At 36.3% G+C, this 15,309-nt stretch overlaps 1 protein-coding gene across 4 annotated transcripts; it reads right to left on the reverse strand.

Annotated features, from left to right (window-relative positions):
- Positions 1 to 19: 19 nt before the first annotated feature.
- On the reverse strand, positions 20 to 15,034 carry LOC107666890 (neural cell adhesion molecule 1-A-like). 4 transcript variants are annotated; one of them, XM_016458406.1, is made up of 17 exons: positions 14,936 to 15,034; positions 13,523 to 13,594; positions 12,532 to 12,729; positions 12,231 to 12,413; positions 10,860 to 11,003; positions 10,649 to 10,766; positions 9,758 to 9,912; positions 8,775 to 8,908; positions 8,427 to 8,544; positions 8,138 to 8,305; positions 7,935 to 8,054; positions 7,184 to 7,186; positions 5,621 to 5,748; positions 5,347 to 5,512; positions 4,339 to 4,534; positions 1,235 to 1,360; positions 20 to 820 (listed from the first exon to the last, which is right to left on the reverse strand). In XM_016458406.1, exons 1-17 carry the CDS (start codon positions 14,997 to 14,999, stop codon positions 781 to 783), a joined length of 2,133 nt encoding a protein of 710 aa, XP_016313892.1. In that variant the 5' UTR covers positions 15,000 to 15,034; the 3' UTR covers positions 20 to 780. The 4 variants fall into 4 exon arrangements, with proteins under 4 accessions (XP_016313892.1, XP_016313894.1, XP_016313893.1 ...); XM_016458408.1 differs by having other exon boundaries at positions 21 to 820; positions 12,276 to 12,413; XM_016458407.1 differs by lacking the exon at positions 7,184 to 7,186 and having other exon boundaries at positions 21 to 820.
- Between the last annotated feature and the right edge of the window lie 275 nt (positions 15,035 to 15,309).

The raw sequence follows: 15,309 nt of genomic DNA on the forward strand, positions 1-15,309 counted from the left end.
CAGTTATTTTTATCTTTACAAAAGCCATTATCGTTCACATTAAACTGAAAAGTCATGTCTTTCCAAATCTATTGACTTCTATTGATTTCCAAATCTTTCAACTGTTCCTTTAATCAATTTATACAAGCTACAAATATATGTTAAACACGCAATAAATTAACACTAGTGATGCTATTATGCTATGATATTATGCTCCCATTATGACAGTAATATTACACTTTAACACGTTAACATCATATTCTACTTAGCTGCATCCTGCTTTTATCTGCTCATTACTGAACATACATTCAGCTCAAGCAGCATTTGTCATGTACAGTATTTACAGTGCTGGATCACACACATAATACTCCTACATTTCCATGTAGTACAATCACAATTTAATAAGTATAATCTAAATCACACAGGACTTGAACGTTTTCCTGCAAATAGCAGTCGTCCTTTATGATGTTTGTATGTTTGTTCCAGATGGCATCACTTAAATAAAAAGTATGTCATTTATGAAGTTTTATATCTTACAAATAGGTTTCTCAAACACTCCCCCATCTGTCATTGGCCAGACAAACAGATGGTCCCGCCCCAAAACTCATGCTGTTGGTTGAACCATGTTTCATAGCACCACAGAGCTGTAGAGTTTAAACATTTTGGGATACAAATATCTTACATATAGTATTTAAAATAAATGATACACTTCACCCTTAAGCTCATAATCAGATGATCCGAGATTTGTGTGAAGTTCCTTCACTCAGTGAATTCAAATTGGGTCCTGTATAATATCTTCCTCTAGGCCTCTGCTGCTGGATCACCAGATTCTGGTTTCTTCCTACAAAAAAAAGAGAGAATATATCATTATTTCTACAATGAATGTGAAGCTGCTTTCTGTGTTAATGAGGCAGCTGGATTGTTTGTTTTCTGGGGCAATGGATAATAGAAAAAAAAAAAAAAAATTGTGAAACATGAGTTAAAAAATGGCAGTAGGAAAACCAATTTAAATTGTGATTTAAAGCAATAGTTCATCAAAAATGAAAATTCTGTGATTATTTATATACATAGGCAGTATACCCATGAATGCCATATGCAGTTTGCAAAGTTTGAGGAGTAAATTATGACAAACTGGTAATTTTTGGGTGAACTATTCCTTTAAACCTGGTTGCGTAACATAAAGCCCACATGCCATTTTTTGTGAATGACAACTTTGATGCCCAGCTGCATTCATTTCTTTGAGGTAGGCACCTACTCGAATTTGGTAAGAGGCGCTTTGTCACACGTGACCTCTGAATGAAGGCCATTCACTGCCCCACTGGGTGACTGAAGCTTTGGGATGCTGCCTCGTGATAGTGTTAGCCCGTTCAGCTTCACGTCTCTGTATCAAAGGACACAAGAGAACTGAAGCTTAGTGGGGTGCAATCACACACAGGAAACAGCAAATGCATCTAAATGCAAAGCTCTAAAATTGGTCTTTTAGATAGAAAATGTTAAGTTTAAAAATCTTTGGCACCATCTTAGACATAATATCAAGAGTTCATAAGGTTAATTGTTAAGAAACATCTTTATGAGCTTTTTGAGAATTATTAATCATTTTGTCTATATGTATTCTAAAAAAATTGTTAAAATATTATTTTATAGTATTTAACACTTGGTTTGTTAGTTCAAAATGCATTGATTAAAAATATTATTTTTATCTATCTATTTTATTAATTTATATAATTAATTTATCTTGGTTGTTATGCTAGTAAAAATGTTAATTTCTAATTTAGTGTAGAAATTAACATTAAACATGGTTTTAAAAAATTAGGTAAAAACCCTCTATTCTTGATTGTTAAGTATGTCTCAACTTTTATTTTGAACTTTATACAATCTTTATTGTGAAGTGTTATCGTTTCAATTGTAATCAGCTTTTGATTTTTTTTTTGCCATTATGATGTCATATACCAGTTCATGACAGTGAGGAATACAATAAAATGTATTATTTATTTATTTTTTTACATTATTTAATTATTTACACTTCTATACCAAAGTAACGTATCTTTGCACTTTCTTGATGTGTATGCACTTTACATACAGGAATAGTTCACCCAAAAATTTGACTTTTCCTCACACAAAGCTATCATATGAATTCAGAAGACTCATACAAGTCTTTCAGACTTCATTTATGATACATTTATTGTGCTTTTGGTCTATTTTGGAATGTTTTGCATCCACTTCTTGTGTGAAAACATTTGAAATTGAGGGAGGGGTTAAATTTTGAGGTGAACTATTCCTTTAAAGAACTATATGCCATCACCATGGGCAACATTTGACTCTTGAGTCAGGGGGGCAAGAAAAAAAAAGCAAAAAAAAAAAAGTGGCAAAATAAATATTTTTCGGATGTATGCATCAAAACATTGCCCTACCACACATCAAATCAGTCAATACAGCACAGTCAGGAATAACTTCAAGAGGTTGCCTGCGTTTACTAAACTGTGGAGCTTTGACTCGTTGCTGATTTGAATGGTGATGCTTCCTGTTTTAAGTGGCCTTTCATTTTTAACCAGAAATGTGCACGCTTTACTGATGTTTATTTAAGTTTTACGTGTCATGTTTTTTTGTCTTTTTCCCGTGTCACTTGAAATGTGTCCGTTTTGAATCGTTCTTTCTAAAGGTGAGATGTGAGGAAAAAATAAACAATCAGTTGTGGGACTAGTCTGTCATAAATTGCATACCATTAATTTCTGACCTTTCTACCGTCCGTTACTGGAAATGAAATGGTTGATATGTCCCAATCTCAATAAAGTTTACACGCTTTCAGTCCGTGAACTGGATCTCGCTCACGCGCACTGTCTGTGGAAGTTTGGCCAGGACCAGTTCCAGAAGAAATCACTGAGGCATTTTTGTCCCGTCCATTGCTTTGGTTATCACTGTGTCAATCTCTGATATTTCTAGAATGAATCCAGCATAAATATGCTGATGTAATTCCCGAAACGCTGCAGTATGTATGTGTCCGAAAAACTAAAGTTTCATACAAATTCGGAATGGATTATAGCCTAGAAAGCACACTCCCATTTTTATCACTAAAAGCATCACTCATCTTAGTTCATTGCGATCTCACAAAGTTCCGTTATAATCAATGAAGCTCTCTAAACTACACAATTAATCTCTTATTTAGGCTACATCACGTCTGCACTTATGAGATGAATGACGGTGAGTGAATTCTGAAAACTCTAACGTTTCTGATTGGCCACTGCGTTGAAGATCAACAGATATGTCTGTGATTGGCTACATTGTTCAATGCCGCAAAAACACAGTGGATAGTTCGTCCAGATCTTTAATTGCTTTTGCTTTCGTTTGAGGGTATTTAGCGCCATCTAGTACTCCCGTACAACCGGGTCTGGGCTTGGATAACTGCACCAACTGCAGCGGGACTGATATCGGGGATTCCATGACTAACGATATGCCCCGCCCCCCCAATGTCGCCCATGGCAATCACCATAAACTAACATTATGTGCAAACAATGGCTCTTTGTAGGAAATCTAGGACAGAAAAGAACAGTCCTTTTGTCTATCTCTACAACATGTGCACTTAAGGATGAAGTTGTCTTACCCAGTGGAATTATTGGCCTCTTCATCCATCCCTTTAGACTCTGACACCTTGTGTCCAAATAGTTTACGAGCGAGGAAATTAAGCATGCCGCTGATATTTCTAGAATGAATCCAGCATAAATATGCTGATGTAATTCCCGAAACGCTGCAGTATGTATGTGTCCGAAAAACTAAAGTTTCATACAAATTCGGAATGGATTATAGCCTAGAAAGCACACTCCCATTTTTATCACTAAAAGCATCACTCATCTTAGTTCATTGCGATCTCACAAAGTTCCGTTATAATCAATGAAGCTCTCTAAACTACACAATTAATCTCTTATTTAGGCTACATCACGTCTGCACTTATGAGATGAATGACGGTGAGTGAATTCTGAAAACTCTAACGTTTCTGATTGGCCACTGCGTTGAAGATCAACAGATATGTCTGTGATTGGCTACATTGTTCAATGCCGCAAAAACACAGTGGATAGTTCGTCCAGATCTTTAATTGCTTTTGCTTTCGTTTGAGGGTATTTAGCGCCATCTAGTACTCCCGTACAACCGGGTCTGGGCTTGGATAACTGCACCAACTGCAGCGGGACTGATATCGGGGATTCCATGACTAACGATATGCCCCGCCCCCCCAATGTCGCCCATGGCAATCACCATAAACTAACATTATGTGCAAACAATGGCTCTTTGTAGGAAATCTAGGACAGAAAAGAACAGTCCTTTTGTCTATCTCTACAACATGTGCACTTAAGGATGAAGTTGTCTTACCCAGTGGAATTATTGGCCTCTTCATCCATCCCTTTAGACTCTGACACCTTGTGTCCAAATAGTTTACGAGCGAGGAAATTAAGCATGCCGCAGTGGTTGGTGTAGCAACAGAAAGCATCTATTGACACCATCAGCAGCAAGAAGATGAACATTACAATTCCCACCACACCTCCTTTCCCTAACGCCGGCTGACTGACTGCAAGAGAAAGAGAAATCAATTCATATCACTAAAAGGGTGAACTATTTGTTAAAGGGGTCCTATTATGCTTTTTCACTTTTTCAACTTTAGTTAGTCTGTAATGTTGCTGTTTGATTAAAAAAGATCTGCAAAGTGTCAAAGCTCGAAGTCCATTTCAAAAGGAGATATTTTATTGAACAGAAATCACTTTTCAAAAACTACAACGAACGACTCGTTTGGACTACAACGCATATTTTCCGGGATTTGTGATATCACAAATATCGACGAATGGGACGAGACCTGGTTGAGCTGCACTAGAGAAGGCAACGAGTGTTATCACTATGTCGGAGACACGCTAGCCTTCCCAAGGCAGATGAACTTAGAGTGGTTACAATCATCCGGGTTTAAATCGTGCTCAAATTGATTTGATTTTGACGCAATATTTACACTGAAGCTTGCAGGCGGCTATGGTAAGGGGCGTGACATTTCCCGACCAGGCGCCGAGTGCTGCCAATCACAACACACACAGTCCGAGCTAACCATTCACAACACACACTTGCCCAGCTAACCAATCACAGCACAGTTCGTATTTCAGAAGGCGGGCTTTCATTTGATACAGGAACTATTCGAGCCGTTTGTGCCAGACTGGGGAGAGAGGTGTTGTAATAATGTAAAATATGTGAAAGATAATGTGTTTTTCGAACAACCTAGTATGAGAGCCTGTTCTAGTACACCCCCAAAACAAAATCAAGACTTTGTAAAAGAGCATAATAGGACCCCTTTAAGCACATAATGCATGATATTATTATGCTTGCTCTAATCAATCCTACCAGGTTGTGGGACGGTGAAGTTAATTTTGGCAGCATTGGAGGAGCCATTGTGGTTTACTGCATAAACTTCCATTTGATAGTTAGCATCGTACTCGAGATTGTTCAGCTGGATTTTGCTGGAGTTTCCAGGAATTTCTTTTTCAGTCCATTCCTCATTCTCCTTGTTCTATTCCAAACGAGTGACATTTTACCTTTAGATATATGGCTTGTGCTCCACATATTTAAACAACATGAAAAATACATATACTAGTTTTCGGCTGGATTTCAGACTGACCCCTTTGTAGCGTACAACGTAGTGTAGGATGGGAAAGCCTCCATCTCTTAGCTGTTTAATGGGGATGTAGACTGAGTTCTTGTCCAGCTTTTTCTCGCTCAGAGACAGAATGGGGCTGTCAGGTTCTCCTACACGAGGGAAAGAGGAAACATTAGATACAAGGAACAAAGAAACAGCGTAACAGGTTGATCTTTGGGCTGGGTGATATTGGTATTAATAAATGTATTATTTTATTTTATTTTATATTTATTTATTTATTTTATTTTGATGATATTTGTTGTACACTATCATTCAAAAGTTTGGGGTTGGTACAATTTTCATTTTTATTATTTTAAATAAGTCTCTAATGCTCACCAAGGCTGCATTTGATCAAAAATAGGCCTACAATAAAAACAGTGAAATATTATAAAAATTTAAAGTAACCGTTTTCTATTTGAATATATTTTAACATATATTAATGTTTTTACTTGTGATGCCAAAGCTGAATTTTCAACATTATTACTCCAGTCTTCAGTGTCACATGATCCTTCAGAAATCATTTGAATTTGCTGATTCAATGTTGAAAACAGTTGAGCTGCTTAATATCTTTGTGGAAACTGTAATACCATTTTTTTCTGGATTTCTTTTTCAAAAGGATTCAGCACACACACACACACACACACACACACACACACACACACAATCCTACTGACCACAACATTTTGAATGGTAGTCTAAATATTGATATTTAATTTGCTCTTAAACAGCTAATTTCTAAATGTTTAACGCAAAAACTAAAATACAGTAAAGATACAGTTAAAATGCATGTTTTCTATACTAATTTATTAAATGAACACAAGGAAGAGATGTGTGAAAGTGAAAAGTGTGTGATTTCTTACAAAACTAGTCATTGGCCAAATAAAAAGCACATTAAAATGATTGTAAATTTTTATCACCCAACCCTAATTAATCCAAGAATGCTATATTTGATGTTTCACTGTTGGCCTCTGTATTATATTAAAGTTAAATTGTCAGCATCATACTTAAAGGGTTAGCTCACCCAAAAATGAAAATTAGCCCATAAATTAGGTCTTTATTCACCCCTCGGAGCCGTGTGAGACACTTTTTTTTATGGATGGGCGCATTTTATTTAACTGCTTTTGGACGGATGCATGCAACACCCGCTGAGTGGCATTAAACAGCTTGAAAGATCAAAGACCATTTTTAATATAACTCCGACTGGATTCGTCTGAAAGAAGAAAGTCATATACACCTAGGATGACTTGAGGGTGAGTAATTTATGGGCTAATTTTCATTTTTGGGTGAACTAACCCTTTAAGTAATTGACAATCCAGTGGATAAGCTCCAAAATTATTCACTATAGTATAGATGTGCGAGAGCGGCAGACCAACATTGATTTCATGCTGAAGGAAACCTGAAGTAGCAATTTTCTCTGTTCTCGCTTTCTCCAGCATTGAAAACATGCAGGTAAACTCATTTTCACACATCTATATCACAGTAAACAATTAGGCTTGTGTTTTAGCCTATCAACTGGAGATGTATGCATTTAAAATGTTGATTTACCATCTACAAAGGAAGGTCAGAATAAGGCAATGGATGGGCCCCGGGACCAGGAGCAGGTCGTAATGCATGGAGAATGGTCATCATCAAGCAGGTGGCAATTAGAGGAAGAATGGGCAGCAGAAGCAAATCATGAACATATGTGATGAGCAAACAGGTATTGATGCATAACATGGTATCAACTGTAATAAAATTGTCTTAATAAAATGTATTTCATTATTGAAAAATAATGTCAAATAATTCATGTCATAAATGTCAAATGATTAATCGCGATTAATCGCATCCAAAATAAAAAAATTTGTTTACATACTGTGTACTATGTATATTTATTATATACACAGTATACACATATTATGTAAACAAGAACTTTTATTTTGGATGCGATTAATTGTGATTAATCTCGATTAATCGTTTGACAGCACTAAAAATAATAGTTGGGCCAAATAACCAATGGCCATGCCAAAACTGAATCGGCAGACAGATACATATGTAGATACAGATACAGATATTGTATGGTCCTAATGGTCCAAATGGTAATTTTTATTTTTTAGAAAGTACAAATAATGTATGTAGCCTCTCAATTTATTTAAGCTAAAAATCAAGAAAGCTGCATGCTAAATTGGGTGCAGATTCCATGTGGCCTGCCAATGGCATAAAAAGTTATAACAATATTAATAATAGCTATCAACATCAAAAATGGTGGATATGGAGCAGATGAAGTGAATAGACAGAAGAGAACTTTGCTGATACTCACGTTGGGACTGTGTGAAGATCTTGTGTTCTGTGGAGAAGGTCCCCTGGAAATGAGAATTTTTGGCTGCAAAACGAATGAAGTACTCTGTGTACGGCTCAAGGCCCGTGATCACCAGGGGATCTACAAATGTAAGCGTTTTCATCACACATTTGAATTTACAAAACCATCAAAACAAACTACACTTTTCTGAGTGACTTATTTACTTGTGGGCTTGACAATGCTTTGACTCCAGGTGTCTTCAGACGGTTTCTTCCACTGAAGGATGTACTGGGTAATGGAGGACCCTCCATCTTGCACTGAGGCACTCTGGATGAGGACAGAAGATGAGGGCCCCGGAGCCACACTGAACTTAGCGGGTGTCCCAGGCCAGGCTTTTGAGAGAGAGGAACAGAATTTTTAATGTGAAGCAATATTGAAAGTTTATGCAGAAATGAAAGACATCAACAAATCAAAGTTAGTTAACTACTACTGAAGCCACTACAAGAGCCTTACTTATCAGCTGGAAGTCCTCAGTGGTTGTTCCTGCCGTATTGCTGGCTATGCAGGAGTACAAGCCGCCATCAGAGGGTATTACATTTTCAAGAATCAGCTCAGAATCCTCCACATTCGTCTGCCCACACATGTTCGTGCAAAAAGGAAAGACAATAAGAGACAGGAAAAAGTAATTAAGACTGAAGAGAAGAGTACATAGGTCAAACTTCCTGTAGATATAGAATCCCTCCTAGTCACCACCACCATCAATTACAATGATATTTCCCTTAACCCATGCAAGATTTTATTATCTTAAACATATTTCCAAAACGTTTTGAAATTGCTAACAAAAATGTATATGTTTCTCACCATTTTTTCTTTGTTAGTCTTCTTGACCCACTGTATGGTTGGTGTTGGATGTCCTGTGGCATTGCAGATCACAGATCCAGTTTCTCCTGGAATAACCACCAGCTTGGGTTGATCCAAAACTACAGTTGGACGCTCTGAATAATGATCAATAAGACAAAAATTTAATTAAATTAAATTATGTATATGCATGACTGAAATGCCAATTATTTTAGAACATTTTAGGCGTGAAGAAAGACAATTTCTTATGTCGATTCCAATAAAAAAAACCTACCTATCTTCAATAGTTAAATGATAAATATCAAATATATACAATGAACCATAAATATATAACTACTATGGAAATATATTCATTAAATATCTATTTTTATATCTTACAAAATGGTCAAAATGGGTTTTGTTTGGGTCTGGGCCATCTGGCCTATTGGAGAGTGTCAATTTGATGCTTGCATGGCACCAAATTCCCCATATCTGTGTTTGTGACTGTAGTAAAATGTTTTCTTGGAATAAATCCTTGGCTAAACAAAATTGCCAAGAAGGGGAAAAAACAAACAGTTGAGCCGTAAACACAAATTCACTGCAGTTTACAGTCAGCATGACACACGTTTCACAACCCATTTGACTTAAGAAGTAAAACATGTTATTCAGAAAGAAAATGCTTGCTTGTCTTGATTTTATTCTTCAGGAACTGATTGATAGGATCATGAAAAATGGGTGTTCACAGCCAAAGAATCCATTATGCAAAATTTTACAACCAGTATGGGCCGTCTGCCAAAACTTACTGTCCATAAAGACTTTCATTAGGATAGTAAATATTAATTAAGAAGGTAAATGGGGTCAATTTTGATATAATGTTAAAGTTTGTAACTGTATATTGACTAAAAACAAATGAATGCAGACCAACTTCCACATTCAATGCCTCTGCACTTTCAGAAAGTATAAACACATCACTTCATTTTAGGTTTTCTAAGAGAGTCTCGTTTTACCCGAGACATCCAGAATAAATGTGGCGGTGTTTTCCCCGATCTTATTGGTAGCCGTGCAGACATAATCTCCAAAATCACTCCTGGTCACTGCAGAGATGGTGAGCTCACTCTTATCAGAGTTGTATTTGTGACGGGACTCGTCAGAGGTGGAAGGGCTGAGGGGAAAGATGCAGAAACACAGTCTGTTTGCCACTATTGTTCATTAAGACAACACAAATATACTCATGGGAGTAAAACTAACAACTAAGAGACAAAAGGAAACTCCAAATATACAAAACGACAAGATGGACTCTAAGACTAAAGAATATGTGTAAACACATGCCGTATAGGCTCTGTTCCAAACATTACTGAGCTGCCTTGCTGTCTACAACTGATTTTGAATGCTTCTAAAATAACACCATAAGCACAAAAATACCAAAAGCACAAAAACAGTCATTTTATTACTTGATTGAACAATTTTTTCAGTATTTATAATCCATTTATAATTTGTTTTAAATACATTTTAAATCAAGTTTTCCCATTTTCATTTCTTATTTATTTATGGTTATTTTTATTTCTTATGCATCACTTTTATGTAAAGCATTTTGAACTGCCATTGTGTATGAAATGTGCTATATACATAAACTTGCCTTGCTTTAGAAATCAGCCTAAAGAAGGTCTCTAAAAAGGCAGCAGCTTGTCGGTTTATACCTATTATGCTGCCTATGTAGGTAGCTCACTAGGTTTTAAAATGGAGCGATAGAAGTAGTCAGGATGAATTATTTGCATGTAACATGTAAGAACTAGAACTTTTGACTTCAAAAGCAGATTCACAAATATAAATAGACTGAGACTAAGGATTATAGGTAAGCATGAAGGAAATATTATAGCATTTTCTACTGATATACATACAGTATCCATGAAATATTTGGACGGGGTACTCCATTGACCAGGCAGGCTATAGACACAGTGCTGTTGGGTCCGGCAAAAACACTTTTTCTTTCCTGGTGAATCAGGACGGTCGGTGGCTCTGGAGAATGGGATGTGTAAAGCAGATATTAAGAGGATATATCCAGCCTGACCACATTAAGAACAAAAATGATTAATTCCTCTATGTCCTCACCATTAACAACAACAGAGATCTGGAGCTCCCTTATTATGGGGCGTCCCTTGATCCTGCCTTCACAAGTGTAGGTTCCACCGTCTTCCTGCTGAATTCTCAGAATATGCAGAGACTTATCTGGCAGGATTCTGAGATGACCTCGTCCTGTACAAAGAGAAGAGGGAAGGTAGAGCATGAGGAATGTCAAAGATACAATAGTATTACTTTAGATTCATGAGACGAAGCCTTTAAAAGCCCACACGCACACTCTTAAAAGTCCAGTTCACCCCAAAACCAAAAACTGTATCGTTATTTAGCAAAAGAGGCTCACTGGGAAAAACATGTCTCTTGAAAAACTCCAACAGCTTTTATTACTTCTCACAGAAATTATGATTCCAGTTTATTATGAGTCCTTGCACAGTACATTTGCATCTCCATATATCTGGCTTGTCTGACATTGTAAACTTGCTCAGTAGCTCACCTGGTACAGCACTGAACTTGCGATGTGGAGTGCTCAGTTACAAGTCCCGTTAAGTACAACTCAACACTCTATAAAAGAGCTCAAAGACGCAAGTTAAAATGGCATAAAAAAGCGTGTTTTAAACTCACGTTTGCTTTTGTTAATAGCTAATTGTAGGTAGTAGTGTTTTTTTTATAGAGCATTAATCTTTTAGTGCCATTCACCAGGCATTCAATTTTTTGAACTCGACCTGTTTTGGATAAAAGAAGTGTTGAAAGTGTTCGAAAGTGTTGAGAAATTTGCAAAAAGGAACAGAATGAAACATGTTAGCGAACGCGTCTCATTAGACTCATTAGCCACTCATTAGACGTTTCAAAGTGTTTGCGATATGTAAACACTGAATGTAATAAATCGCTGCCAGATTCACGCTCATCTGTTTCGGGCTGGAATTTAGCGACAATCACTGGACATTTCACACCGAAAGTGCTGTGAGACATGTAAGGACCAACATAATATCACTACGTAGAAATGTTGCCACACGTTTTTCCAAAGAGCCCTCATATAATTCCAAACCCTGTGGAACACAAAAGGAGAAATGTGAGTAAATAATAATAGACTTTTCATTTTGGGGTGAACTGTCCTATTAAGGTTGTCAGTGGTGGCGTTTACTTGAAATGGGGCAGGGCTTGATGTTTTGGAGCTGTTTCTTTTGGCCTCACCATCAGACAGGAAGAAAAAACACTAAACCAAACTGTTCACAGATGTTTCCCAACTTCTAGCAAGAAACATCTCTCGATTTGTTTGCAAATCGGTCAGAAAATGAATTCACAGGCCCCTCCCACCCCATCGCTGGATCGTCCACCATCGCCATCCTGCCATTCTGCCATCTACAGGCATCACTGATAGCTAGGAAGGTGAGGAGACACCCATACCACATAAAAGAGCAGAAGAACCTGCAGCATGGCCATCCCCCCTACCGTCATCATTCACGATGCGATCGTTCCGAAACCAGTGGATCTCCACCACAGGCTTCCCAGACACCACGCAAGGAATGGTCGCTGTCTGGTTCACCAGAAATTCATGGTATGCCGGTGTGTTGCCAAAGTCCGGTGTTTCTGATTGTTGGACAAAATTTCACATGAGAATCATTCACAAATTTTGTGAATCCACAAGTAAATGTGCTCAGGAACATTATGAGTCTTTAGGAACAAGAACCAGAAGAAGGGAACCTACGGTAGACATAGATCTGGTAGTTCATCTTCTTTGTGCCGTGATCATTTTCAAACACGCAGGTATAGATTCCAGCGTCATCTAATTCAAAGTTCTTCAAGATCAGTTTACTCGAGGATTCATCAATTTTCTCGACTACATAGCGATCTTCATCAACGTCTTCACCACCTTTCAACCAACTAATTTCTCCCTCTGAATCAGCTGAACCACGCAACAGAACATAGAAAAGAAAAGAATGTATTTGTGTCACATTTCACAATACATAAGTTTCAAAACGTCTTTCCAAAAACAACTTATTTCAATGTTACTTTTAGGAAGTATTCTGTTATCCACCAGTGATGAGTGTATGAATGTCCATATGGCATTAATTAGCTATAATATAATACAAGTTATGGTTGTTATTTATTCAGTTAAGCAGACACAACAAATGTGGTAGGCAGCAATAACTTGTGCCTGTAATGATGACAATATACAGATAATATTACAATTTATATTGTAATATTTCATATTTATTGTAATACTTTATATTTATTTCATATGTAATATTTGAATATTTCACAGATTAACACCAAAAACAACACCTTCTTGGTTATTTTATGACAGTAACATTACACCAGCGATATTAAAAATGTTTCGACTGGTACAGACTGTTGTATGATATTCAAAGGCCTCCAAAAGTATTTGGACAATAAATTATTTTAAAGAAGCACAAGCCAGCTTTTCAAACAAACTACTTCACAAAAACATGTTTGTTAGGTTTCAAATGACAGATACTTCAAAATACTTTAAAAAAAGCAAAATGTATTGCTGACACTTGAGGAGAACTCATACAGTCAGAAAAAGTCACACTGAGCTCTGATTTGTTCCCAAAATAGCATCATTTATTTCCACTTAGTCTAATATTTTGCAGCTAATGCAACAACATTAAGTACAGATATAATTTGGGGTCATTATTTGTGTCAATTAGTCAATTCTTAGTACTAAACACACCAACCTTTGCACAAGAGCAGAGTGTCGCTTCCTACCCGCACATCTGGGTCACTACTGATGATGTCTAATTTAGCATCTAACATGAAAGAAAACACATAACCACAAATTATTTACAAATGAGCTCTATACTCTTAAAAATAAAAATTTCCAAAGGGTTCCAAAAATTCTGGTTTCCCCAAAGAACATTTCGGGTGATTTATTTCGGTTGCGTAAAGAACATTTTAAAACAAGACTTTAAAATCTATAAAGAACCTTTTCTGCAATGCAGAGGTTCCATAGATATTAAAGGTTCTTCATGAAACCTTATTTTAATAAGGAACCTTTTATTTATTTTTTAAAATTTATTAGTGGTTTAATCAAGTGCAGCTTTAATTCTGATTTTTTTTTTTTACGCCAAAGGGTTATTTTATTGCATCACTACCACAAATAGCTCTGCTACTAATATTGGCTTACAGACGAGGAAAAGAGTAAATAGACATTGGAAATGACTGGCTTCCCTTGCAAAGCAATATTTCTTCCTGTATAAGCGATCAAAGACATCCAGCTACAAAGAACAGAGCAACACGGTTTTCTTTTGAAAGGGAAACATTCTCCTTCATAATATATATATATGCATTTTGATCCGTAATTGTTGAAATAATTATGTGTCAAATGTAGATTGAGTCATCCTCTGGTTTATGCCATGTCAATTTTCAAAGCAAGAGAAAAAAGCATTAGTTAAAAATAGGTAACTAAACAAATCAATCAATAAATTTAGTAATAAAAAGAGAAAAATAAAAAGCAGATAACAACAACAAATAGGATAAATTAGAATTATATACAGATTAAATTTATTTTAATAAAATGTATATGAACATTTGAGATAAAAAATTATAGATTAACAAATAATAAAACCCTATAATATTGTGCATATATTTGACTATTTACATGAAAATGTCTGAAAATGCTCATTTAGGATGTAATACCAAATTTTCATCACAAATGATATTGTCAGCACAGAAATAAGAGTGAAAACTTTATATTAAATTGTAATAATAAAATTTGCTTTGTTTAAAATTTAAATTGTATAATAAATCCCATATTTCCAAATATCAAATAATAAATAACATTGTATATACTGTATGTGGTGGCTATATACAAATTTCTGAAAATGTGAATATTTTTCTGATATAAACTAACATAAAAATGTCGATACAAATGACATTGTCAGCAAAGCAATATGAGTGAAAACTTTAAATTAAAAATTTAGGCTACTTTACTGAAAATTGTATTTTGATAATAAACCATAGGCTCGACTATATTCCAATTTGGTCTCACACTTTTGGACACCACAACATATAAAAGTAATAAGTCAACAAGTAGCCTAACAGAGAAATTCAATTACAGTCAAATATTAGGAAAGTAAAGCCCTGCTTACCTATTACAGTGGAGCATATAAGAAGGAGTCCACACAGCCTAAGCATCATCATGCTTGCAGTCATCTCTTCCAGAGCACCTCTCCTAGAGTCTAACAGGCAACGTGTTCCCCATGATTTTATATGCTATGACAGAGACAGACAGGAACCTGGTTATCTGCAGGATCTGACCCCAAAACTCCCGATGCTTCATTCAGATGATGAATCCGCCGCCCAGACGCCAGCGGCCCTCCCCCTCCTGCGCACCGGATGAAATGAGCCCTGCCGTCCCCTGACACTTGATGGAGGACGATATTTTTATCTCACGATCTTGCATTTTACTGAAGATGATTAAAAACATGTGGAAGATAAAGAAACGCATGTACATAGCCTACTC

The sequence above is a fragment of the Sinocyclocheilus anshuiensis genome, unplaced genomic scaffold, assembly GCF_001515605.1.
Source record: "Sinocyclocheilus anshuiensis isolate Anshui unplaced genomic scaffold, SAMN03320099.WGS_v1.1 scaffold267, whole genome shotgun sequence".
Classification (NCBI taxonomy): domain Eukaryota; kingdom Metazoa; phylum Chordata; class Actinopteri; order Cypriniformes; family Cyprinidae; genus Sinocyclocheilus; species Sinocyclocheilus anshuiensis.